We start from the raw sequence: 26,973 nt of genomic DNA on the forward strand, positions 1-26,973 counted from the left end.
ATTAAATTAAGACAAATCAATAAAAATGAAAAAATGCTATGCAGGAGTGATTATGGAAAAGAGTGTCTTTACACGGCATTGGAGAGGGGCTTGTCATTTGGTTCAAGACTCTTGAACACTCCCTGCTGACATCTCAGAGGAAGTATGAAGAGCCCCATGCCTTTTAATCGAGGACGTGAGTGTCAGACCTGGCATCGGGGCATCCTAACACTTCTCCATTCTCCATTCTCCTTTCCTTGCTGCTTTTCTCTCTGTGTCTCTCTGTCTCTCTGTCTCCCCTTAAACTCTCTCATCTTCTCTCTGTGCATCTCCCCTGGCTGCAGACTTCCTTCTGCCACTCTGTCCTCAACTCCGTTACCAAGAGCCCATCCTCACTTTGCTCCAAAGTAGAAGGAGATTGCTCCCTGAGCTAGACTTTAACCATCTGCCCTCCAGGTGGCTTCTCCAGTATCAGGTAAATCCTGACACTTTGTTCATGTTCCCCCTATCAGAAACTTCACCAAGCCCTCCAGGGTGAAACCAGTCATTCCCTGGGAGGCATCACCAAACACCAGCACTCCGTGTGAGAACCAGGTAGCCATCCTCTCCTCCCTGGCAGGGAGCATGTGCAGCGAAACCCAAGAGCAGAGACTCAGAGGCTGTCCGTGGGGGACCCCCAGGCCAAGGCCAGCAGCGAGTGTGTGGATGACATCCCCCACACTGCTTCCTCCCCAGCTTGCTCCCAGGATCAGAGGGAAAGGGAGATGGGGGGGATGAGGGTGGGAAGGAAATCCTTGTGTTGTTTTCTTACTTGGCTGGTACTGTTTGCTACTCTCTCTGCTGTCCAGTGCCCGCTGTCACAGCATCACGCATCATCCAAATGCCACCTACTTTTCATGAGTCAGTTTTGGAGGTTCCACTGTGATCCCTCCATTGGGAACTTCCCACAAACACATGGCCTTGGTTCAAATATTGTAGCAGATGCTGGAGGTGCCACGGCTGGAGGCCAGAAGCCCACTGAACTCTTCTGGGTGGGATGGCAAGTTCATTCATTTCTTTTCTTTTTTAGTTGGAGCTTAGTTGACATACAATGTTATATTAGTTTCAGGTGTTCAATGTAGTGAATTGACAATTCCGTACAATACGTAATGCTCACCACCATGAATGTAGTTACTATCTGTCAACGTTATTACAATATTATTGACTAATTCTTTTCATCCCTGTGACTTATTGATTTGATAAGTGGAGTGTGTATCTCTTAATCCCCTTCATTTATTTCACTCCTCTCTCCTACCTCTCCCCTCTGGCCGCAAGTTCTTTCTTGTAGAGAGAATCTGGGGTACCTGCAAGGCTGCAGCAATCATCTACTTCTAGGGATCCAGGAATGGAGATTTCTTTGAGGAGCAATGTTAGCCTAAAGTTCTAACACATTTTCCCTTCTTCTCCTTCCCTGAGACAGGAACTGGGTGCTTTCCTCCCCAAATCAAGTGAGAAGTGAAAGGAGATTTAAGGAAGCAGTTAGAAGAAAGTGGGAAGCCTCCTCACACGCAGAAGGACCTGTGCCCGGTGCTGCAAGAGCCTGATTTGTGTCTCTTGAGTTTGGGAGGCACAGACCCTGGTGCCAGGAACATGGGATGAGGGCAATAGTCGGAGCAGCCTGGATTCCTGAAATTTGTGGACAGAAGATGCACAGGTCTCCTATTGCACAACAATGTGAGTATAGTTAACTCTACTGATCTGGACATTTAAAAGTTGTTAAGATGGTGAAGTTAAGATGCCTGCCATCAAGAAACCTAAGGAGACAGGCTAGAACTGTCCTGGTTCTGGGGACAGGGACCAAGCCAAGCGATGGAAGGTCACCTGGAGAAAGATCACCCACTTGGAGGGGTAGACATGCACAGACTTGCCAGCAGAGGGGTCACTGTGGAACACTAGGGCCTGCCTATTTTGCCCCATGTGGTACACCTCTAGTGGTTGGTTGCTGGTCCAGAGGTCCCCGCTGGATTGGCCAGCACTATCTCAGATTTCCATCATCGTCTGCGGTTTCTCTCTGTCCAACCCGGTTTCCTCCATCATATTTTACAGCTATTGGTCCCCAATAAACCCCTTGCACTCATAACTCCAGCTCTGTGTCTGCTCCCAAGAGGAACCAAACTCACAATTTGAGAATTTCGGAACTGGTTTCCTAAATAGTGGTAAATGACAGAAGGTTGAGCTAGCATTTCTCCCAGAATGTGTGAGCAATTTTCACCCTTTTCCCTCTGCTCTGGAACACCAACACCTAATATCCTATTACAGATTGTATAAATGAATAGATAACAGTGTAGTAACAAAACTTAAAACTAGATAACAGTGTAGTAACAAAACTTAAAATCTCTGTGGCTTACAACAGCAGTTTATTTATATTTTTTAAAGACTTTATTTCTAAGTAACCTCTACATATAGTACAGGGCTTGAACTCACAACCCCAAGATCAAGAGTCACATGCTCTGCTGACTGAGCCAGCTGGGCACCCCAATGAAGGTTTGTTTCTAACTCAGTATATATGTTACCAGTCTCCTCTAGATGTCCTCTCATAACAGAATCCAGGCTAAAGGAAGCCTCTATCCTGGTTGTATCTTTCTAAAGGCAAAGGGGAGAGAGTAAAAATGCTGGGGGAAACATGCAATGTGCTTCAGGCTTCTCCCACTCACATTTTACTAGCCAAAGCAAGGCCAATGGCCAAACCTGACAATGAGGCAGGGAACTATATCCCTGCCACAGTCCCAAGGCATCAAGCAGAATATATAATCCTCCTTTGGAAGAGCAAATATTTGAAAATATACAAAAATGCCAGGCCTGCGGTCTCTGCGAGTTCTTGGCCTTTCCTATGTTGTGCCAAGATGGCAGCTGCAGCTCCAGGAAACACAACCCTAATTCCACACAGGAAGGAAAAGAAAGGGGGAAAGGGGGGGAAAGATAAACAGGATGAATTGCTGGCTGAGTCTGTCTCCTTTTTTTTTTTTTTTTCCAAGATTTTTATTTTTAAGTGATCTCCACACCCAGCATGGGGCTCAAACTCACAACCCCAAGATCAAGAGTCTCATGCTCTACTGACTAAGCCAGCCAGGTACCACAAGTGTATCTCCTTAAAAAATTGTGTTGTTCTTTTCTTTTCTTTCCTTTTTTGGGGGACGGGCAGTCTCTCTTAATGATTTCCACTTACTTTTCATTGGCCACTTCTCTCTGCAAGGAAAGCTGGGGTATGTTATTCAGCCACCACTCCCAAGAATAGAGAGGTTTTGTTAGTAAGGAAGGTAATATGAGTATCAGGTGCTCAGCTAGCAGTTTCTGCCACTCCAACAAAAGAGAAACAGCTATAGGTTTTTGGAAGCTGCAAGACAGAATGAAGCAAGTTGACTGATGAAACTCAAAGAGAAACCACAATCTAGAATCTTCTGTGGTTGTTGCAGAGATGCTGGAAACTGATCTACCTAATAGAACACCCTGACATGTTTCTGGGCTCAGAGTCAGCAGCTGGGTTAGAGGGTGGAAGCAAGAAGTGAGCTAAAAAGAGAGAACACATGAACATATTATATGAACTACCCTTAACCCTATCTTACCCATCACCGCCCAGAGAGTCAGCCATCAGCATTTACTCCCATGCGAAACAAAACAAAACCTAAAGATACTGAACAAAATATTTAAGCCCTATTGTGGCCTTTATTTGGAGGCCCCTGCAGCCTGACAGCTGACTTCTTGCCCACCTTACCAGAGCTCTGAATCCAAATGCTATGCAGTAGAAATCTTTGCCTGAAAATAGACACCAGCTCTGGAAACCCACATCAGCTACACAGTCTCTCTGCCTTATATGTGCAAACTGTTTGGCTTACCAGGCAAATGAGGGGCTCCACTGCAGGATCGGGCACAATTGCAGATGATGTTCTTGCAGATGATGCCACACCCAGAGCTGAGCATTAAGTGAAAATCCTACAGGCTGAACCATAGGCCTCCTAAACTGTTGTAGCCATGCAACAAGAACAGGTTGCTATGAAAATGGAACATTCAGAGAACCACAAAAGAGTGTTTACACATTCAAAAATTCTGCCTGCCACAAATATAAATATTAATACTGGGAAGAGGGTGGTAGACTGGGACAGTGCACAGTAAAATCTTCATATTCAAGAGTTAAAAATATAATGTCAACGTCTTCTAAATAGGCAGAGGCTAAATAATAGAAGTAACAACATATATCTAGAGTTGTGAAGATAGCCACAAGAAAAACTTAGTAAAGAAACTGTTTTGTAGGAAAGAAGGAAGGAAAAGAAAGGGAAAGAAAACATTTCCCCTGAGTTGTGGATTCAAAGAGGGGAGGAAACTAGAAGACCATGACTTTCCACTGTAACCTGCTCTGTATTATTTGATCTGTTGCCATGCACATGGACTAAGCATACCTATGCTTTCTGCAACATTATATTTTTACACATTTTTACAACATTATGATTTATACACATCAGTAAATAAAGGACCAATCCATTATTGAAACTGCTATATAGTATTGCAGTATCTAAATATACTGAGTTTATTTATCTACCTTCCTTTAAGATGAGCATCTGAGTCATTTAAAATGTTTCAATGTTAGGAACAATATTGGATCAAAGAGTCCTGTATATGTCCTTGTATACCTATCTCTGGGAAGGAAACTGCACTGGAAGAAATGAGTCTCTTTAACACCAGGAAACTGCTGCACCAATTCTATCCATAATAGATGAAAGTTCTAGGGCTCCACATCCTCACCAACTGACTTTGTCAAGTTTCTTAAATTTTGCCAATCTAATGGGTGTGAAATGACATCTCATTATGATTCTGGTTCCCAGATTATTAGAAAACTTGAGCACCTTCTCATGAGCTTATTGGCAATATGGATTTTCTCTTCATTGATGGCCTGTTTTTCTGGTTTTTGTCTTCCACTAATTGGTAGGCATTTTTTATGAAATCGGATACTAAGGCTTTGTTGGATACATGTGTCGAAAATTCTTCTCTCAATGCCTTGGTGGCTCCGTGGTTGAGCATCTGTCTTTGCCTTGGGTCGTGATCCTGGGGTCCTGGGATCGAGTTCTGCATCAGGGTCTCTGCCTCTCTCGCTCTGTGTCTCTCATGAATAAACAAAAACAAAATCTTAAAAAAAAGAAAATTCTTCTGTCAGTCTATGATTCACTTATTAAATTTACTTTTTGCTTATTTATTCAATATAAGTTTTACCACATTTTAAATTTAATCAAATACATCAACCCTTTCATTTACATTTATACTTATTTTGTGTTTACAAAATTCCCTCTTACTATGTTATTGTTCTGTCTTCCTCGGGGCACAAAGTAATGCCTCAGTTAATATATAAATAAATATATGAATAAATAAAATTCTTTCCAGGTTATTGGTCTCCAGGACATTACACAAATCCAATTTTCATTTTGTACAAGCACCTTGCTCATATAGGCAAATTTGTATTGCAAAATCGGACTTAAAGACAAATGTTACCGGGGTTGCTGCCATTTATCATAATGAAACCAAGCTGAAGGATGCCTTGCTTTACACATATGAAAGTGTATAATCGGCAGAAATAACTAATTATTCTTCTTCACAAAAGATACACTTGAGAAAGGGAGTTTTAATATATAGCAATATTTAGATTAGAAATCAGAAAGACAATCTTGTTAGTAAGGGCTATAGCAATAGAACAGAGCATGGAGCCTGTTCCTCCAGGAACAGCCCATGGAGTCAAAAATTTTATTAAGCCTCAATGATGGCAGGCCTGTAAGGAGAGTTGTGGAACTTCTTTCTTAGTGACTTAAATGTTCATCAAACAAAAACAAAAACCAATAATGTAAGCAATCATTAGATGTGATGACACAATAAAATTCTCAATGCCAGAGTTATTGCCATGGGTAGCACCAAGTCAATAGCTCCAACACACGTGTTTATCAACGACATCCTATTGCTTCTCTTCTTAAGCCTTTGTCTTTCATCTCCTCTCCATTCCCCATGGCCCCATCCTAATGAGGCCTCTTGTCTTCACATCTGGTTTAGTTGAAACGGTCACCTAACTGTTCTTCCAGCCGCTCTCCCATCCTCCTGTGCTAGAGGAAGCTTCCCCCAAATTTGGCTGCTATCAAGTCTCCCTTCTCAAAATTTTCAGTGCATCTTCACTGCACATTATATAAATATGCCATAGAAATGTAGACATAGGGACACCTGGGTGGCTCAGTGGTTGAACATCTGCCTTTGGCTTGGGTCATGACCCCAGCGTCCTGGGATTGAGTTCTGCATCAAGCTCCCTGCAGGGAGCCTGCTTCCCCCTCTGCCTGTCTCTGCCTCTCAATCTGTGTCTCATGAATAGATGAATAAAATCTTTAAAAAAAAAAAAAAAAAAGAAAAGAAAAAGAAAAAGAAATGTAGACATGGTCCCTTTGATGAACATTTAAGTCACTAAAAATTGTCCAAATTGTGGACAGTACCGTTCATAATGTGAATTGTCTAGCCAGGTACTTGGTCACCCATTAGCTTATGTCCCATCATATCCTATGTAAATCCTCTGCTTCCTCTGGGCTGATGATCTGCCCTCTGCCTCTGTTCCTTGTCCTCCTCAACTAAAGGATCCTTCCAAGGACAGCCCAAGACTCACATCCTCCATAGGTTCTTTACTGACTGCTTAGTGATTATTCCCACCTGAAACACTTACCATCTGAGCCATGCAGTTAGCACTTACTGCCTCAAGATGTTTTTATAGATCTCCTGGTTCCCAAAGTAGATGAAAGTGATCTGTGGGCAGGGATGACGTGTCAGAGAGTCTTGGGCAGAAGGGTGGTCCCTGAGGCATCTAGCCCAGTTCCCAACGTATCTGCAGACTGCCATTTAGCCCACAATATATTAACTATCTCCTAGTATATTTATCAATGTCACAAAAAACTCTTAATATTCTCCTGTAGGTTGGGTTATATTTCCCAAATGAAAACAACTCATCATAAAGGAGTAAATAAAATTAATGCAAAGTGGTGTTTTTAGACATTCAGAAGAAATATAAGTCACCTAAAATCTCAGTCCCTCCCGTTCTTTTTTTTTTTTTAAAGATTTTACTTATTCATGAGAGACAAAGATTTTATTTATTCATGAGAGACACAGAGAGAGAGAGAGAGAGAGAGGCAGAGACACAGGCAGAGGGAGAAGCAGGCTCCACGTGGGACTCCACCCTGGGTCTCCAGGATCAGGCCTTGGGCTCAAGGCAGCGCTAAACCGCTGAGTCACCCGGGCTGTCTCCTTCCTGTTCTTTTTAAGTGAAAGCATATTCATCCCTGAAGAATCACACGTTGTAAAACTTCCCTACAGAAGTGATTTACCTGTTCCTCAGACACCCTTTCCTCAAGAGGATGAAGACTTGGAGAAGGGAGGCCAACGTAACAGTAACACGGTGCTTGGCAGAGACTCCTAAGTATGCAGACTGGACTGTCAGAGTCACCTGCTCACACTGCTCGGGTCCTAGCCCCAGAAGGTGGGGCTGAGAATAACTTTGCCCACCACCCTCTATCTATAATTTAGGGAAACTACCACTTGCCACCTTTCATCCACTGGCTCCTTAAAAGTACTGCTTGCTGTAAATGCTTAAGAAAAGAGTGAAAAGGGGTAAAGAAGAAAAGAAAACTCACCACCCAGGGATGACCACTAACACTGTTGTGGAGAACTTGCCGGATACTACGCACACACGGACGCGGGCACACCACCCTGCAGTGGGCGGCTGTGTGGGTCAAGGTTAGCAGCGTGGCCGCAAGGAGCCTGAGTCCAGGTCTGAAACCCAGCCCCACCACTCACTGGCTCGGCTCTGTAACCTGAACAAATTGCTCCCTGCACACATTCTCTCACCTGTAAAGTGAGAATCATAGTATCCATCTCACAGGGTGCCCATGGGCTTAAGTGAGGTGATAGTCATGCGGTGCTTCCACCAGCAAGACGAGTAGAAAGCTTCTTGGAAAATATTGTTTTTACAATTATATGTTTCTCTAGCCTACTTTTTACTTAACATTTTATCATGCTTGTATGTTTTTAATATTCTTTTAAAAATTATTTCTGATGTCTTTTATAACTAATACTCTTTTCTAAATATACTACAATCTACCATTTTCTCCTGTTGTGGGACATCCAGGTTATTTCCTATTTATCTCTATTATATATATAATATTGTGACAATATTCTTAAAACTTCAGTCACACAATCTCTGCTTTCTTACGGATGGAATTCTAACATAGAATTTCTAGAACGATAGGGTATAAACGTTGTTTAATGTTTACATTATCAAACTGCTATCCAAAAAAGACATTCCAAGTTTACTCCTGCCAGTCCTGTGTGTGTGGCCTCTATGTCTGTGATAGTGTTTTAGTGTTACCTCTTTTTTTCCTTTTTTTGCTATTCAGGAAAAAGAATATTTTTATTTAATTTAATCTTGATTCTCATTACTAATGTAGCCAAACTTCAATGATTATTATTGGACATGTGTATTTCTTCTTTTGGGAATATTCTATTCATGTCCCAATTTTCTGGTGTTATGTTTGGGTGTTTTTTTTTTTTTTTTTTTTTGGCTGAATTATAGAGGGTTTTTTCATATTAATTTTAAAGTGCTCTTTATATATTAAGAATTTAATTTTTCTGTCACATTTTATTTTTTTCCAGTTTACTTTATGGCTTATGGTTTTCATTTTCTCATTAACTCAGCACATGGTTACTGAGAGCCTGCTATGTGCCAGGCACTGTTGTCGGTGCTAGGGTTTCAGCAGGGAGCAAAGTCGACCAAAATCTCTGTCCTTGGAGAGCTTACATGTTAGTGGGGGCTTCTAGTTGAGAGTGTAATTGCAGTCAACAGAACCATCTAATTCCTGGAATGCCTGTCTTACAGTTTTATAAGTACCTATTTCTTAGACATAATTAGCCTATTAATGTCGCCTTCCTTTCAGAAAACCATTATACCCACATGAATACAGAGGAAGAGAGGACCCCCCGGCGCTTAGCCTGATAGAGAAAATTAGATAGTATTTTCAAACAAGTATGACTGAAATGGCACCCATGGACTTTCAAATGGGACTTGGGGCATCAACAGCACACCTGGTGGTTCTTTCTTTTTTTTTTCCTTTCGCACAGGTACCTCACTTGTACATTGCATAGTTGGGGGCAAGAGAAGCAGAGGAGCGTGAGTGAGGGGGATGAGAAGAGAGTAGTCTGGGGTCCTGAGATGGCTCAGGCTGTCATAACAAAAGTACCACAGACTGGGTAGCTTATACACAGTAATGACTTATTTCTCACAGTTCCAGAGGCTGGAGGTCTCAGATCAGGGTGCTAATATGATCAGGTTTGGGTGAGAGCCTTCTTCTGAATTGTAGACCACTGACCTCTTATATCTTCAGATGGTGGGAAAAGACTGAGCCAGCTCTCTGGCCTCTTCTTAAAAGGGCACTAATCTTATTATTCATAAGGGCTCATCCAAATGCCTCCCAAAGGCCTCCCCTCCAAACACCATCACACTGGAGATTAGATTTGAAACTGTGAATCTGTAGGGAACATGAACAAGTTCCATATGTAGAGGGCACTGTGCCAGGAATGCCTTTATAGATGTGCCACCACCGTTCAGAGATCCTCATCCCTTAACGGATGCACAGGAGAGCTATGGGACCTGCAATGGGAGCAAAATTGCCTCGTCAGCAATCTCTGTGCCCAGGTGACTCAAGGACCAGATGAATGACCACCCTCTGAAGTGTTAGCCCTTGGAAACACCTCCAGGAAAGCAGACAGACAAGACAGAGAGAATCCTGAATTAACTGAGATTATGGTTTTGGCAGCAGCAGAATAGGAATGAAAATAAGAACTGACTGGAATTATAGAAAGTTCTATTTCTTATACATCTTAAAGATCTCACTCTGTTTTTAAGAGGAATCACAAAAGAAGAGATCATTATTTAAACACTTAAATAAGAATTCCCACAGAAGAGATCATTATTTAAACACTTAAATAAGAATTCCCACAGTTCTTAAACTGAAAATGCAAATGGAAAATTCTGCTAAAGGACCATAATTTTAGTTTAATTTTTACAAATGCAGTTCCGGAAAAAAAAAAGAAAAAAGAAAAAAAAACGTTCCAAGATGTACAAGGTGAAGGTCATCAATTTCTTCCTCACTATTGGCCACGCACAAGGAACACATACATAAGTAGTCCTACAGAGTCAGGATAAACGTCATGGACGCGGAAAGTTGCCCAGCATAGGTGAATCTCCTGACAACAGCATCTCCAGATGGTCCTCCTCAGAAGATTCCTCCCTCACCTCACCTCCTTGCTCAGGCTCAGCCGCGGGCTCCCATTTGCCCCTTTTGGTGATGATACTCAGCTGTCCTCCTCCATGAAGCAGAGCTAGCTCTCGCTCGGAGGAAATAAGTAAAACATTGGTCATGGAACCCAGATTCGAAAGAAGGGTTCAGAAAAGATGTTCAATCATTCGGGAACTGCAAATCAAAACCACAAGGAGATACCACTTCACACCCCATGAGAATATTAAAAAACAAAAAAAGGAAGGAAGGTTGGTGAGGATGTGGAGAAATAGAAACCCTTGCTAGTGTGAGTGTAAAATGGGGCGGTTGTTGTGGAAAAAGGTATGGTGGCTCCTCAGAAAATTTTAAAACAGGATTATCTTAGTTATACTTCTGGGGATACACTCAAAAGAACCGAGGGTAAGGTCTCAAAGAGATATTTGCACATCCGTGATCACTGCGGCATTATTTACAACAACTGAAATGTGGAAGCCACCCAAGTGTCCACTGACACATGAATGGGTAAAGAAAATGTGGGGTAGTCGTACAATGGAATACGATTCAGCCTTAGAAAAGAATGCGATTCTGGGCAGCCCGGGTGGCCCAGCGGTTTAGCGCCACCTTCGGTCCAGGGCGTGACCCTGGAGACCGAGGATCGAGTCCCACGTCGGGCTCACTGTGTGGAGCCTGCTTCTCCCTCTGCTTGTGTCTCTGACTCTCTGCGTCTCAATAAATAAATAACAATCTTTGAGAAAAGAATGAGATTCTGACACGTGCTACAACACGGATGAGCTCCAAAGACATCATGCTGAGTGAAATAAGCCAGTCACAAAAGGACAAACGCCAAACGCCCGCCATCTGATTCCACTCCCATGAGATACCTGGAACAGTCCAATTCACAGAGCCAGGAAGCAGAAGGGTCTGGGGGAAGAGGGGACCATGGGCTTAGTGTTTGGTGGGTACAGAGCCTCCTTGTGGAAGACGACCGGGTTCTGCAGATGGAGGGTGGAGATGGCTGCACAGCAATTTAGAGGTCCTTAATGACAGGGAACTGCGCGCTTTTAAATAGGGGGTAAGAGGAAGAACTAGGAGGAGGGCTGGGTCCGGGGTCACATCCGACGACACACGGAACACAAGGCCGGGGTCTCCCACGTGGACAGCTAGAGCGAGTGTCCCATTCTCAGGGCGAGGAGGAGCGCGGCGACGGGGCTGTCCAGGAGAACACGTGAGGCCGGGACGTGTTTTCCCGGCCCCGTCTCCCCGGTGGGGTGACCCGGGGTGGCCCGGGGGTGTGGCAGCCGCTGCGGCCCCTGCCGCCTCCTGCTGGAGTACTGCGGCCACCGCACCCCGGACTCCAGGGGCTCAATTCACAAGTCGGGGCGGGGGGCCGCCTTCGGGGGCCAGATCGAACTCAAAGGCACGAAGCCCCTTCTGAGGCCCCCTAAACCCCGCGTTACCAACCGAGGCCACGTTCCCTCAGGGCGGGCGGAAGCTGGTTTCTTCGGAGGGGGCAGAATCTCACCTTTTTCTTTCAGGGCCAGGCACAAGTGCACGTTCGGCAATTCCGAGACACGGTAGGTCTGTGGAATTAAAATCTGGCAGTGAGGGGTTGAGGGCGGGGGACCCACACGAGCGTGGAGAAACAACCCCACCGTTTGGGCCCCGACGCGCGCTCCGAGCCCCACCCCCAAGCCGCCCGGCCCTCGGCTCGTGCTCCCAGGCCTGACCCGACCGCCTCCGGGGAGCCGGGCTGCCCGCCGGGGTCCGACGCGCGGCGGTGCCCCCACGCGGCCCGCGCACGCGCGCACGGTGCGCCCCCTCGGCGCCCCAAGGCCCGGCGCGGGAAGGCGACCGGCTCGCGCCCCAGCGTCCCCGCGACACGGCCCCGGCGCCCCGCGCGGCCGCGGACTCGGCCTGACCCCCGCGGGCCACGTCAAGGCGCTGGGCCCCTCCCGCCGCCGCGGCTGCCGCCGCCGCCCCCGCGCGCGCCCCCGCGCGCTCCTCCGCAGAGCCGGCGCGCGGCGCCCTGGGCGGCCGCGGAAATCTGTATACACCGCGCGGCAGGGCGAGCAGCCGGGTCTCTGTGGCGCAATCGGTTAGCGCGTTCGGCTGTTAACCGAAAGGTTGGTGGTTCGAGCCCACCCAGGGACGGCGGCCTCATTTTCCTGAGACGGATTCGTTTTAGAACAGCAACCGTGAGATTTTCCATGGGACTGCAACGCCGCTGTCCTTCTGGGACGGAGGCGACCGCGTCCTCTCGGTAGTTGTTGCTCAGCGGGAGTGGGGCGAAGAGCGACTCCGCTTCCGGGCCGGCCCGGGGGGGGGGGGGGGGGGGCCCTGGGGGGGGCCCTGGGACCTCGGCCCCACCGTGTGCCCCGGGAGTGCGCGCACCGTGGGGAGACAGGCCTGCCCAAAGCTCCTGCTTCAACAGCGCTAATTGTAATGGAAGGGGAAGAAACTGCCCCTTGACAAGTGAGTGACTAAGTGCCCCTGGTTTCTTCCCGGAGAATCTGACGCCGTCAGAAAGCCAGTGTCCCTCGATGTTGCCTCACCTACTACCCAAAGGAGCGGAGGAGCTGTTCCATGAGAATATGGAAGGGGAGTCACCTAAAAGCATGTGGAGGCAAAATCAGCCTGGGCAGCTGTCCGCTGAATGAAGCTCTGTTACGGCTCCTGGACAATGGACTTGAACCCAGACGAAGGTGTTCATGTTTGCTTTAGCCTCGCTGACAGAATTTTCCCTGAAATTAAACTCGGTTAGAAATTGTGTGGGTTCCTGTTAAAGGGGTTTTTGAATGTAGTTTCAACTCTAGTCTCACAGAAGACACAGATATTTTTCAAGCAGATGGTTCACATGAGACTTTCTATAAAGATAGAGAATCACGTGATATAACACGATAACGTGATGATAGAATTCCTTTCTGCCAAGATTGAGGTTAGGGGGTGCGTGCTTTGTCTCTGGGATGTACTTTTCATGGGTGGAATTTAGAGACCTGGAGGAGGGAATAGTGAAACTGCCTCACTCTGCTGTCCTTTAGGGAATGCCTTGGCAAATGCTGGCTGGTAAATATTCATCAAATAATTGTTGATAATAAAATGTCCTCTGTTGCCTAGTTAGGAGCCCTAAAAAAAAAAAAAAAAAAAAAGGAGAGAGAGACACAGTGTTGCAGTTGTAGAATTTTATTTTATTTTATTTTATTTTATTTATTTATTTATTTTTTTGCAGTTGTAGAATTTTAGACAGAGTAAAGGGTAGCCCAGGAAAATATCTTAGGTAGGGGCCTCTCTGATGCTGAAAATTCTAAACTTTCCACTCCTACTTAAGGATAGCTTACAGTGGAAACATGAAAATGAGAGAAAATTAGGTCACAAGATCATTTATAAACTGCTCAAATCTAGTCTAACATTTCAAGATGAAGAAGGCATAATATCTCTAGTACTTAAATTATGGGGACTTAGGAAGCACAACCCTCCACTTTAAGCTGAGCGTATTTATACTAGGTTGTAAGCTCCTTGAGGGAAGAGACCATTTTCTGTTATTAATGACCACTTTAGGTTCCAAACTATTTCCTTAAGATGCAGTTCAATTTTTCTTAAGCTTAGCACACAAGGCCTTTCCCCTACCATGTTCCTGCTTGAAACCTTCTAGTAAGTTATATACATTTACCAGGAGCTTTAATGGCCCATGCTGCCTTGTACCCCCAGATGTCTTTACCTTTGCCCACCTCCTCTGTACTTACCTGGTAACATCTGCTGAGGAGTTAACTTCTCAGGGAAGCCTCCCCTGACGCTGCCTCTGATGTAGGTGCCCCTTCTCTATGTATCCATTACAAGACCCTGAAACCAGGGAGTTACTTGTCACCTACACTTACTAGCTTACAAACCCCTGGAGTGTAGTGACTACGTCTTAATTACATTGTTTGCTCATATAGCACAGGCCTGTAACATAGCACATGCTCAGGACAGAAACATTCTCTGTCTTCTCGGAGTCTGTGATTAACAGATGGACAGTCAGATAAAGATGCATATGATGAAGTGTCAGTACAAGGGCCACACAATGTTTCCAGGTAGTAAAGGAAGAAGTCAACATAGGCTGGATTGTCTCTTCACGGAGGATCTGAAAGAACCTGGAAAGATCTGGATAGGCCAGAAGGCAGGGGAGGGCTATTTAAAGCTGGCAAAATTTGGAGGCAAAATGGGGGTGGGTAGATGAGCATAACCAGAATATAGAACAAATGTACTTAAATAGAGTGCACTGAAAATGTTCTTAGCTTGTGGAAGGGCCCTGAAGACCAAGGGATGAGGATAGACTTTACCCTATATAGCAAGGGAGTAATCGTTCAAGGTTTCTGTTTTAGGACATAAAGAAATTTATTTTAGATGGTTGGTCTGGCAACAGAATAGGAGAAATAAGAGATCAGAGAACAGATAAGAGGCAGTTATATTTCAAAGGAAATATCATCCTCCTAGAAAAGAAGGACATAATTCCATGGAAGATTGGGTAAGTTTTAGGGACTGAAACAGGAAGGAAGTAGGAAGGGTGATGCCTACATTTAGAGCCTGGGTACCCCCAGGAAATGGGGATAGTGGTGTTGCTTGATACTGCGAATTTGGAGGGGTCTTAAAGAAGTCTTGAAATTAGAGAAATTATCAATTGCCCATACTTTTAGCTTACCTTACTTGTGGCTGATTCTTCACCTTGGAGTTCATCTAAAATATAGTCCTAGACTCAACCTTCTTTTTTTTTTTTAAGTTTCATTTCATTTTAAGTTAAAGTTCATTTACTTAAGGTAAACTTCCTAAGAGACTACTTTAGGGGTCCACAGAGCCCTGTGGAAATCTGAATGGGAAACTAAGGATCCTCTCCCCCAGAATATTCGCAGAAGAAAGTTTATTTACAGTGTCCAAGAGTGTCACAGCATCTGAAAGAGATTTCTAGCCGCTCGATTTTGAAGGCCCGGCTTTGTATTGTATTTATTCGATTTGTATTCTAGTTACTGGTCAAGGTACTTTACCAGTACTTTACCAGTTACTGGCAAAGTATGTCAAATCCAGAGTGTTTGGTATGGAAAATTACTAACCTGAAGATTTTAAGGTAATACAAAGAACTAGAATAGTCTAATACTATTGACAAGCCACAAAAAAACCAAATTTTTTCTTTTTCTGAACAGTTAAGTAGATAGATATGTAAAATTAATAATAAACGACTTGAGACAACAAAAGCTGCTTTGGAATTTTAACACTTAATATCTCATTGTTATAATCTGGAATGACAGGATGCAAAGGGCTTTACTATATTGATCCATTCAGGGTCACTTCTGTAGGGATTTACAGCGGCAACAGTTTCTAATTTGTATTTCTTTCCTTGCAACTTACTTAATGACAACCAGAAAACTGCCATATTTCATTACCCCGTTCTAGGAATTGAGCCACTTTTCACTTTTTTTTTTTTTTTTTTTTTTTTTAGTAAAAACAGAAATTATTGTCTGTCATAGAGGACTCAAACTAGTTATTCCCAAAGATAAAGTGACAAAGTAAATCAAATACACACTTTAAGGAGATCTTCAACTACCTTAGTAATAAACTGAGAAGTAGACTCTTCTAGATAACCATATGGATGTGTGAGCATAATGGTAGTTTATTTAACAGAGCAACATATTCACGTGTACAAGATTATAGGGTAGTCTGATCATTGGAATTCACTCCTAATAAATACTACATAGGTGAAAATCTACACTGGATAGGACTCAACAAAGAACTGAAGTTTGAAATATAGAATTTCTCCACTAATTACCAAGCACGGAGATTCTTTGCATAGCCAGGGACATCAGTTTACAACTGCAAATGTTTTGACACCCTGCTGAATTGACCTGGTTTACATTGCCTTAGGCCTGGGAGAGCATGAAATATCTAGTGTATTGTAGAGACACTTGAACCTCCTCAGCATATTTAGATCATCTCTGTCCCCAAGCCCAAGAGAAAGGCTATCATAAAGACAAGACTGGCAAGAAGGGTGCTTTACCAAGCTATTACGTACCTGCAATAACCAAATAGAAAATGAATTTTCATTTTGAGATCTGAAGTATTTCATAGGAGCTCCTTTTCTCTTGATGACCTCTTGCTTCTGTGGTTGTAAACTCCTGATTACTGTATTTTAAACTTCTCCAGTACTAGATGTATTGTCACTTTAGCACTTGTGCTATGTTGCAGACATTGATAAGCCCCTTTTCATGGATCTGCTCTAAATAGAAGCATCCTCATGTGCCATTCAGCCCCCCTTGCCTCTTCTGTAGCTTCCTGAGGGAACACTGGTTGGGGGAAAAGGGGTACAGAGCTCCTGGTGCTCAAAAGCAGGAGAGTCAGGAAGATAGTCACAGAATAAGCTCGGTGAGGAGGCCTGTTTCAAAGCCAATCAACTATACTATGAGTGGTTCTTTACAGGTACCCACAGGAGGAATTGCCTCTGCAAACTGCTCAGAATGAAGTCACTAGTTTAACGTGACTTCTTTGGGATGCTTTCTCTAATCCACCAGATGGATCCCATCCTTCCTCCTCTTCCTCTTCTGCCATAACACATACTGATTTATGTTTTCTGGCCCCCAGCCTCTATTTTTAGAGAAGTCAGTTCATTTTGTGTTGCTTGCATTTGTGGTGCTCAGCAAAACTCTAAGTTAACTGAACTTGTTGCAGCTTTGCAGAGTGGCAGTATCGTAGCCAATGAGGTTCATCCAAGGCGTGATTATTGCTAACTGAAACTGAATTTGTTGCAGTAATCATTTCACCATATAAGTCAAACCATTATGCTGTCTGTATGCAGTGATGTATGTCAGTTATATATCCCAGTACAACTGGAAGCAAACAAAAATAGAACCAAACTCCTTTAAATCATATCTTCTACTTTTCATACAGTGTTTCTGATTTGTGGATTGTTATTGCGATAATGTTAACTCAAAGGAAAAACAGCTAAAATTTAGGAGACTTTCCTCCCAGTCTATTTTCTTCTGGAAATCTGGGATTTATACTCTTTAATTGGCATTCTGTAACTAAGCACCAATTTTTTTTTCCCACATAACCTCAACTTACTACAGGAATTAAACATTTGTTAAATTTAATAGGAAAGGTGAATGGTTTATTTTGTATGGTTAAAGAACAGTAAGGTTGATTCAGTAAATGGTGTTCAAACAAATTTACTGTCAGGGGAGAAAAAGAAACCTCAGTGTAACACACCACAATACATTCGAAAAGAATGAAAGATTCATGACCAAAAAAAGAAAAGAAACCTAGTTTCATCAGAAGATTATATGTATAGGGGGAATCCCTGGGTGGCTCAGCAGTTTGGTGTCTGCCTTTGGCCCCGGGCGTGATCCTGGAGTCCCGGGATCGAGTCCCGTGTCGGGCTCCCTGCATGGAGCCTGCTTCTCCCTCCTCCTGTGTCTCTGCCTCTCTCTTTCTCTATCTATCATGAATAAATAAATAAATAAATCTTAAAAAAGGAAGATAGATGTATATATTTATATATTTTGGGGGTGGAAATGACCTTCCTAAAACATGACACCAAAAGCAAAGGATTATAAAATAATGTAAAATTTGTTAAACCATTAAAAATGGTCAACTAGAAACCAAAATTGCCACACAGCAGAGAAAAGTTTAAACCCTTTAAAGAACAGATATGAATTATTAAGACTCCAATTCAACCACCAAAGGTTGGAAGGGAGGCCCACAGAGCTCTTCATACTCCTTCGCATACCTTTCTCCCAGTCTCCCTCTTCAAAAAACCCCCCTCTCAAGAGGGATGCTGCAATTAGAACTCATGGTCCTCCCAATCTCCCCTCCCAGAGAGATCTTATCATAACCTACACTCTGTTTATCTGTCACCCTGTGAACTCTAAGCCTCCCGGGACATTAAAGCTTTAGATCTCATCTCTCCCAACCTTCCACTCCTATCCAGCACTTTACCCACCCCCAGTGTCCTCTGGGATGCATGGTCTGTCACTGATAGGCCTTCCTGTGTCAACTTCCTAAATGCTTTTCTTCTCTGCCCTATGCTAATGAACTCTGAACATCTGCTGAAGAAACAGCTCCCCCAACAGCCCTGTCAAGTGGTGGCTGTCCTGTGTTCCTGGCTCCTCATGGCTTTTTCAACCACTGTTCCCCTATCTTCATTATAACCCTTCAGTGCCTTTGAAGCACAAACCATTTGACTAAACCACCCACACTGCTCCTTTTGCTATCATTGCCCATTTTCATGCCATTCTGTCTTTTCTTGAGGATTTTAGCTCCTGGCTTACTGCATATTTCTTTCTACCAGGACTCCTGCTGTCATTTAAATGAATTTGCCTTCCATAAAGACTATCTATAAACCACCCTGGCCTCTTGATTCTTTTATCTACTCACTTTTCATGGACTTCTCACCCAACCTTGGCCATCCACTTCCCTTGTTTATTTCAGGACTTGCATCACCAATAACTGCACTGTTCCCCAAAACTCAGTTTCAAGCACACTACTTTCTCACCAGCTTACTTGCTCCACTAATCTCACCCTGGCATTCTTTGAATCCACCTCCAATCCAGGGATCCGCCACCACTTTTTAAATGATCATCTGTCCTATGTCCTACATCCTTCCTTACCCATCACTATAATTATTTTCCTTTCGTAAAACCTTAATTCCTTTTCTCCTCTGTCCCATTTGCCTGGCAATACCTCTAACCTTGGATGAATCCAACTTCCCACCTACTCTAATTGGAGAAAAAAATAAACCATCTTGGCCCATCTCAGTTAAATTTATGGTCATAAACCTCTGGTGGGTTCTCAACACTGTCTAGCAAGCCTACTGCTATGTCCCTGTTCAATTAGCCCTCAAGACTAAAAATTCTAACCTCTTCTCCTCAATTTTCAACTTCTCCCCTCATACTCTCAGCTGGTAATTTTACTATGTCCCTGAGAAAATAAAAATGTGACCTTTCTCATCTCTAATCATCACATCTCCTAATATCTGTATCCATATACTTTGTCTTCCGTAGTATTAAAATGGATAAACTCTTCTAGTTCCTAGGAGATCACACCTCCTCTGACATCCTGGAGCTCAGCCCTGGGGAAATTTACTCCTGCAACTGTCCCTCCTCTCATCTACAACATCTATGGACGCTTTGGGTCCACACACACACATATTATGACATCCCCCACCTTAGAAACATTAACAAAAACCTAGATCCCACATTCTCTCACCAAGCACCAGGTGAATGTTTCAAAATGGTAGGTCTCTACCTGCACTTTCTTACCACCCCTTCTCTCTTGGGACCACTTACATTTCTTGTCCCAGCTTCACTGAACTGTCCTCGCCAAGTTACCAAGGACTTCCCAACTACCAAAGCCAATGATTAATTGGACACCACACTTATCTGGTCTTCCTCCCATGGCCCCTCTTGTTCCCCAGAGCTATTTTAAGTCCTTAAGTGACCCCATCCTTTATTGTGACATTAAATACGACTCATGCATTCACAGTTCCTGAGAATCTCTAGTGTCCACTTCTCCTGAGTCAGAGTTGCAGATCCATCTTCCTATTAAAATGTCTCCATGTGCAAGTCTAATATCCAAGATTGAATGCTTTCCTTTTTTTCCTGCCCAGTCTGTCCTGTCTCAGTAAACGGCATGACCCACCTGCTCAAGCAACAAAATCTAAGGTTCCTCTTTCTGCCCCATATCCAACCCATCAACACATCCTGTTGGTTCTACTTTTGAAATGCAACAGTAATCCAGCTGCTTTTAAACACCTCCACAGCTATCACCCTAAACTCTGGGGAGGCTGTTAACAGACTACTGCTTCAATTCCTACTGGTTGTAGTCATTGTCCACACTTCAGTGATCCTTTCAGAACTGATACTAGATCTCGTTATGCCCTTATTGAAACCTCTCAATGGCTTCCATTATTCTCATGCATAGACAAGGTCTTCACTATGGCCCACAAAACCATACAAAAGCTGGCTTCTGTCATCAGCCTTAATCTCATTTTTTCCCTTTCTTACTCTGCTCAACCATAATGGCCTTTTCCCTCTCCTCAATCATGCTAAGGACCCTCACTCCTCAGGACTTTTGTTATTCCTGGAATTCCCTCCCCCTACAGTCACATGTCCAACTCCCCAACTTCGTTAAAGTCCCTGCTCAAATGACACCCATCTCCAAGAAACTTTCCAAGTGCACTCAGTCTAAGGACTCTCTCATGCTCTCATTCGCCATTTTCCTCCATAGTATTTAGTACTGGTGTTATCTAGTCAAACCTCATTACTCAGATTCTGTATTTGATTTTGCCTACTTGCTAAGATTTATAACCTTAAAAATCAACACAGGGGCACCTGGGTGGCACAGTAGGTTGGACTTCTGACTCTGGGTTTTGGCCGAGGTCCTGACCTCAGGGTTGTGAGAGGAGGCCCTATGCTGGGCTTTATGCAAAGCATGGAGTCTGCTTGAGACTCACTCTGCCCCTCACCACCCCTGCTCTCTAACAATCTTTACAAAAAACAAAACAAAAACCAACACACAATGCTTTTGTGGTCATTATGGATACCCACAGTCGCCAACATGTGTGACCCCAGTTGAGGTCTAAAATCTTAACACCCTACCTTTTTGACTCCACTCTCATACTGCAAATACATGTTATTTTAATGTATATCTAGCACATCTTTTGCCTTTTATTTGCCTTTTATTTGCCTTTTGTTGGTGATTTCACTGTTTAAATGGCCCCCAACTGTAAAGTGCTGTCTGGTATTCCTAAACACAAGATAGGTGTGGCATGCCTTACAGAAGAAATTCATGTGTTAGATAAGCTTCATTCAGGCATGACTTATAGTGCCTGTATTGGTTTTGTATTCAATGGGAATAAACCAATTAACGTATACTACACAAGGTCTTTAAACAGAAGCACACAAAATACAAAGATATGTGTTGATCACCTGACAATAATGTTGTGACCAGAAGCTCACAGGAACCTTTTATTTCCCCCTAGGAATAATGGGTTCATCTTTCATGTTCATGGAATGCTCATGGAAACTTTATAGAACAGAACCACCACAAGTAAGAATCAACTGTATCTCCTATGACCACTTAACATTATATATTTATTTCCTTGTTTAGAAAGAAGGCAAGTTCCTCTACTAGGCAGGAATACATATTTTTTTGACTGCTTGATCTCTGAAGTTTACAATACTGCTTGGCATTTAGCAGAAATCTAGAAATAATTAATAACAAGGATGAACAAGCAATTCTTCAGAGAAACTCAACTGGCCAATAAAGCTATAGAAAAAGTTACTTCACCAGTAATCACGGAAATGTAAATAAAAGCAGCTAAGATTTTTTTCACCCTCAATGCTACTACTTGGTGGTCAAGGTTCAGGAAAGTCAGTCATGCAATCACTAATACTTTAAAATGCATATCCATTGACCCAGGGATTCCACTCCTAAAAAATAAGACCTGGGTCTGCACAAAAAGTTAACAAGAGTAACTGCTGTGGCACAATTAATAGCAAAATGGTACAAATCACCTCAAAATCTAAGGACTGGTGAAACAATAATTCATACAACATAATAATTCATACAACATTCATAGCTATCCAAAAGCTGTCAAAACCATAAGATGGAAAAGTGCTCATTAAACATTAAAAAGATCTTACAAATAGGTACGATATAATTTCTTTAAAGTCTATAAGCATAAAAATATGAAAATGCTTGTAAGTAGTTACCACTTAAATTAAAGTAGTGGTAAAGTAGCTAAAGTAGCTACCATTAAGATGGATGATCCAAAATCTCCATACTTCTATTTGCCCAGTTTCTCCTGACAATAAACATGCAGTACTTTTGTAATCAGAAAACAGGGAATGGAAGGGAGAACTGAGAATAAATTGGACAAATCAATCATGAAGTACGGAGTCCCTAACAGAGTAGTCTATTCCAAGACTGCTACCCTTAAAACTTTAGTAACGACTCCTACTAACTCAAATCACTATAGCAGGGTGTGAAGTACCCGAACTTTAAATGAAAACTGACCAGTGGAACACGTACTTCTAACCGCTATAGTAATCACACTCCTCAATCCCAGCTCTACAATCTACTAAGCTTTGTTCTGTTTATGTTAAATGCGATAAAAGTATCTCACTCAGAGAAATGTTGAGGTTTAAATGAATTAGTGTTTCATATAAAACAGAACCCAACTTATATAGCAAGTCTCATAATCATCTGATTACCTCCCTGAACTCTTGCTTGCAGAAATACATGTGCTGCGAGAAACATATTTATGATGTCAACTCTTTGCATATCAAAGAAAATCAGGAAAATAGGTTATTTTCCTGTTAGAGATCATTTACTGACCATGTAACATTACTTAAAAATTCTAGTAACAAGGTTTCCTGCCATCTTTTATAGGTAGAGAAGGAAAGTTGTATGGGGGGTAAGTTTACATTCCAAAGTACTCAACTGGTATAAGAAAACAGGTTTAGGGTCTTATATGATCACAGAATCATTACCAGTCACACATTCTGTATGCCATATACAAGGACTTAAGTTTGTACAAACTAGTGTTTTTCCTGAACCAGTGTAACCAAAATTTTTTTTTTTTAATTTTTATTTATTTATGATAGTCACAGAGAGAGAGAGAGAGAGAGGCAGAGACACAGGCAGAGGGAGAAGCAGGCTCCATGCACCGGGAGCCTGATGTGGGATTCGATCCCGGGTCTCCAGGATCGCGCCCTGGGCCAAAGGTAGGCGCCAAACCGCTGCGCCACCCAGGGATCCCCAGTGTAACCAAAATTAAAATGTAGAAATTTTATGTACCAGGTTGTCAGAAACTAGATACTACTTTTCATTTGTAACATTCTGAAATCCTCATTCTACCACAAGACAAAAATGAGGCAAACAAGGAAAACAAATTCTCGATCATTTTAATTTATAAAATAGATGACATGCTTTGTGAGTAGAACCAAAGGTAAAATCTTCAGTAGCTTATATTTTGTTCATGACAAGGCCAGTGTGTAAACACTACTTAATAACATAGTAAGTTTTCCCAAGAGCAGTAATAAATATTAAACTAAAAAGAGGTAACATGCACTCAACAACTCTCAAACAGATATTCATCAAAATGAGGTAAGTCTGTGTCATTTGCTAAAGAATTTAATGCTGAAGTGGAAAAAAACTCATCAAAAATATCAGTCTTCATGGAACTTTCCAAGTTCAATGCCCTAATGCAGACATTAGTTGTCAGTGAGTCTGGCTGAACTTCACACTGATTTTTCTTGGTGGGGCTACAGTAATTATGGTCCTGTTTCAGATGTGTGTTTTGGGGAATATTGTTTAATTCAGTAGACACTGGTGCTGGGACGTTGTCATCTCCCATTTCTAAGTATCTAAAGTCTGCCTCCCCATTTTCTGAGTGCTCTGTTGAGACAACAGTTGCAGGAGACAATAATTCTGCTAAAATTTCTTCATGACTTTGACTACTGTATGGAAATCTGGTGCACCCGGATTTATTGTCAGCAGTATCAATTTGATACTGTAGTTCTTTTAACAAGTCTTCTATTGATTCACAATTGTTTCGAGACCCACAATGGGACACATGTTCTAATTTTTCACTTGGAAGTGTTCCTTTTTTGGGGGAAGACATAAGAGCAGCTAATTTCTTCTTTTTTGCCTTAAGTTTTTTAAGAAGTTTTAGACGAAGTTTATGAATCTGACCCTCAACAGAGTCTTCATGGTTTGCTGAAGAAATACCATTTTCTTTTATATAAGAATCGTGACTGCGGTGAGCTCCGTATGAGGCATTTTCACATTTCTTCAAAACATCCGAATCAGCAATAACATTAGCAGTACATACATGAGAAGTCATGCTACCAGATGATGGACGGCTTGATAGAGAATTACTAACTGTAGGAGGTTTACTTGCACACCTATTAACTTTCCTAGAAGCCCGGTTAGCCTTTTGGTTTACGCCTTTTGTTTTAAAACCACCAAAATTACTTGCCCCCTTAACTGAAGGCTGCAAATCAGTTACAGTGTTTCTATTATGAGCTGAAACACAAGGTGGCATAAAAGAAGCACCCTTGCTTAATAAGCCTTTAACCCAACTTCCTACAAATGGTTTCTTCTGAGTTTCTTTCAGAGTTGGATTCTGTACTGGCTTCATTATCATGCTTTGAGAAAATGTTGCAGTTTCATTTTTCATCAAATTAGATACCTGAGTTGTAACAGGTTGTTCTGGTTTTAATTTCTCAGTTTTGGGTGAAAGAAATTGTTTTAATGGAGTGTCCTCTAGGGCAACCGTACCCTCAACTTCTATTGGCTTTATTCCATGTATAGGAGGATCAGTAGCATGAGTACTATTCACAGGTTTAGTAATTACGTCTTTTGTATTCATCTGTGCCAACTGCATGTTTGCATCTACAATTTGAGATGGAAAGCTTAAATCCATGACTTGGTCTTGAGTAAGCTTTTCAACACATGGAGCTGATAATAAAGAAGCCACTCGTGACTCTTGTGATTGCGAAGTATTTGTTTTGCAGACTCCTGCATTTTCTGCAACATGTTCATTTAGGAAATGTTCAGAGTTAATCTGTATTTCTTCAAGTGTCAAAGACAAAATATCACTGTCAACCAAATCTTCTGGACCTGAAAATAAATGATGTCCACAAGCTACAGCTTCACCCTGCGAGAGACTGCTAGGAGCAATTGCCACATCAGTGGGGAGAGTTCTTGAGGACGGCCCAGCAGTGGCAGTATCACCCACAGAACACGATGTTGGAGAGGCTGGTTTCTCATCACTGAAAGCAGGCTCATCATTACTCTTTTTAAGTGGAAGGCAGGCAGATGCTTTATCTGTCATTTGGGATGTTTTTCTTTCCCAAATAACAATATGTATCTCTGAACCAAGAACTTCAAATTTCTCACGTCTTTCAGAACGTAGGCCTTTTAGGTCATCACATTCAAGCCAACTTCCTAGGGGATGAGGAAGTAATAAGGTTAGACATTCAAAACTCACCAGCTTAGGTTCACTTTCTTCTGGCTTAGGTTCACTTTTCAGCTATATCCCTGAATATCCAGCAAAGGAGAACATTAGAGAACATGGTCTTATCCTTACGTCACCATTTTTCTCTGCCAAAGGCTAAAGTCTTATTTGGCTAATAAAAGTTACAGACTGGGACACCTGGGTGGCTCAACAGTTGAGTGTCTGCCTTTGGCTCAGGGAGGGATCGAGTCCCACATCTGGCTCCCTGCATGGAGCCTGCTTCTCCCTCTGCCTGTGTCTCTGCCTTTCTCTCTGTCTCTCTCATGAATAAATAAGGTCTTTAAAAAAAAAAATCACAGTATTATCACCCAATTTACCCAACAATATCAGAAAACTGATTAAGTTTTTCCTTTTACACGAATTTTCAAGATAAATGAAGCCTGTAACCTCAAGTACCAATATTTGCTTCAATTGTTAATTTAGTTCAATTCTTCTTTTCCTTTTTTTGGTTAGGAAAAAAACTAGAGGTTTTTACGTGTTTGCTTATATTATTTCTGAGCTTCTATTTTCTCATTTGTCAAGTGAAAAATGAAGTGATGGATGACAAGAGAAGAGGGGACCCTCCTTTACACACAAAAATCCCTCCAAGAAAACCATTCACTAAATTTTACGGATATATCACATGAACCTACTATTTTTAATTCTATACCCATTAAAGCTTTGAGACTTTTGTTTGCTTCCATCAGTGGTTTTCTACCACACATGCACATTAGAATTACTTGATTCATATTCAGGCTTAATCCCCAGAGATTGATCCAATGACACATAGGAGAGTCAGGACATTTTTAAAACGTAATCATGATTTTTACATGTTCTCACGGATGGAAACCATATAACCATCTAACCTACCTGAAGAGGATCTCAGATTCCCTAGAATGCAGCAAAAAACTAAAGTTGTTTTTTTTAGTTTTATTTACATTATTGAGAATTATTTCCCCCCTAATTCTGAAGTAGGGGAAAACTTTAGGTGACAGTATTTCTAAAGTGAGTTTTACTTTGCTAAGTGCCTTTATAACCCATTATTGTGTCATTCACCCAAAACATCCCTAAGAGGAAAACACAAAATATGAAAAGTGTCTAAACAATAGAAAAGAGAAAAAAAATATCAGAGACCCCTTACCAACAGCCTGATATAACACTTTATGGGGCTAGTGATCTTGTTTAAGACAAAATGAACACTTTGAGAAAAATAAACTCAATATTAAACCATATTAGATAAGTGGAAAGAAAAACTTAGCTGTACTTACGAGCTGTACTTTTAACTTTCTATTGAAAAATTTATTTAAATAAAGGCTTTATCGTGACTATAGCAAATTATGGATTTCAGATATTCTATTTTAGTGAGAGAAGACTACATAGTTTGTAATGTCTAATAGTCTTAGATATAGATGTTTACTTCACTTTAAAAAATTTTTTCTTTTTAAGTAGGCTCCATGCCCAATGTGGCACTGAGATCAAAAGTCACATGTTCTACGTAGTGAGCCAGCCAGGCACCCAATAGATGTTGATTTTTACTTATATTACTAACAACTGCAAACTAAGCAAAATTTGTTTTTGTTCTTTCTCAGTTAAAAACCTTCAGTATGATGTACTTTCTTTCTAAAAGAAGTACATGGTTACATATCTAAACAA

The 26,973-nt window shown here is 42.2% G+C and overlaps 1 protein-coding gene, 2 long non-coding RNA genes, 1 other non-coding gene and 1 pseudogene across 8 annotated transcripts in view; 3 read left to right on the forward strand and 2 right to left on the reverse strand.

The window, feature by feature from the left end:
* Positions 1 to 2,943: 2,943 nt before the first annotated feature.
* On the reverse strand, positions 2,944 to 12,070 carry LOC144295755 (uncharacterized). Its single transcript, XR_013362848.1, has 3 exons — positions 11,821 to 12,070; positions 6,698 to 6,777; positions 2,944 to 5,110 (listed from the first exon to the last, which is right to left on the reverse strand). It is a non-coding gene; the product is annotated as an uncharacterized LOC144295755 (long non-coding RNA).
* A 203-nt stretch (positions 12,071 to 12,273) lies between these two features.
* On the forward strand, positions 12,274 to 13,066 carry LOC144296436 (uncharacterized). The gene is made up of 2 exons (XR_013363556.1): positions 12,274 to 12,558; positions 12,806 to 13,066. It is a non-coding gene; the product is annotated as an uncharacterized LOC144296436 (long non-coding RNA).
* On the forward strand, positions 12,376 to 12,449 carry TRNAN-GUU (transfer RNA asparagine (anticodon GUU)). Its single transcript has one exon. It is a non-coding gene; the product is annotated as a tRNA-Asn (tRNA).
* A 3,920-nt stretch (positions 13,067 to 16,986) lies between the features above and the next one.
* On the forward strand, positions 16,987 to 17,061 carry LOC144296648 (U4 spliceosomal RNA; annotated as a pseudogene).
* A 6,147-nt stretch (positions 17,062 to 23,208) lies between these two features.
* Positions 23,209 to 26,973, reverse strand: part of USPL1 (ubiquitin specific peptidase like 1) — a 33,341-nt gene continuing 29,576 nt past the window's right edge. For all 5 annotated transcript variants that reach the window (XM_077868210.1, XM_077868206.1, XM_077868207.1 and 2 more), the window contains exon 9: positions 23,209 to 25,271. In XM_077868210.1, coding sequence (XP_077724336.1) covers positions 23,392 to 25,271 — 1,880 coding nt within the window. In that variant the 3' untranslated portion in view covers positions 23,209 to 23,391. The remainder of the gene's footprint in view (positions 25,272 to 26,973) is intronic.

Source organism: Canis aureus, chromosome 24, assembly GCF_053574225.1.
Source record: "Canis aureus isolate CA01 chromosome 24, VMU_Caureus_v.1.0, whole genome shotgun sequence".
Taxonomy (NCBI): domain Eukaryota; kingdom Metazoa; phylum Chordata; class Mammalia; order Carnivora; family Canidae; genus Canis; species Canis aureus.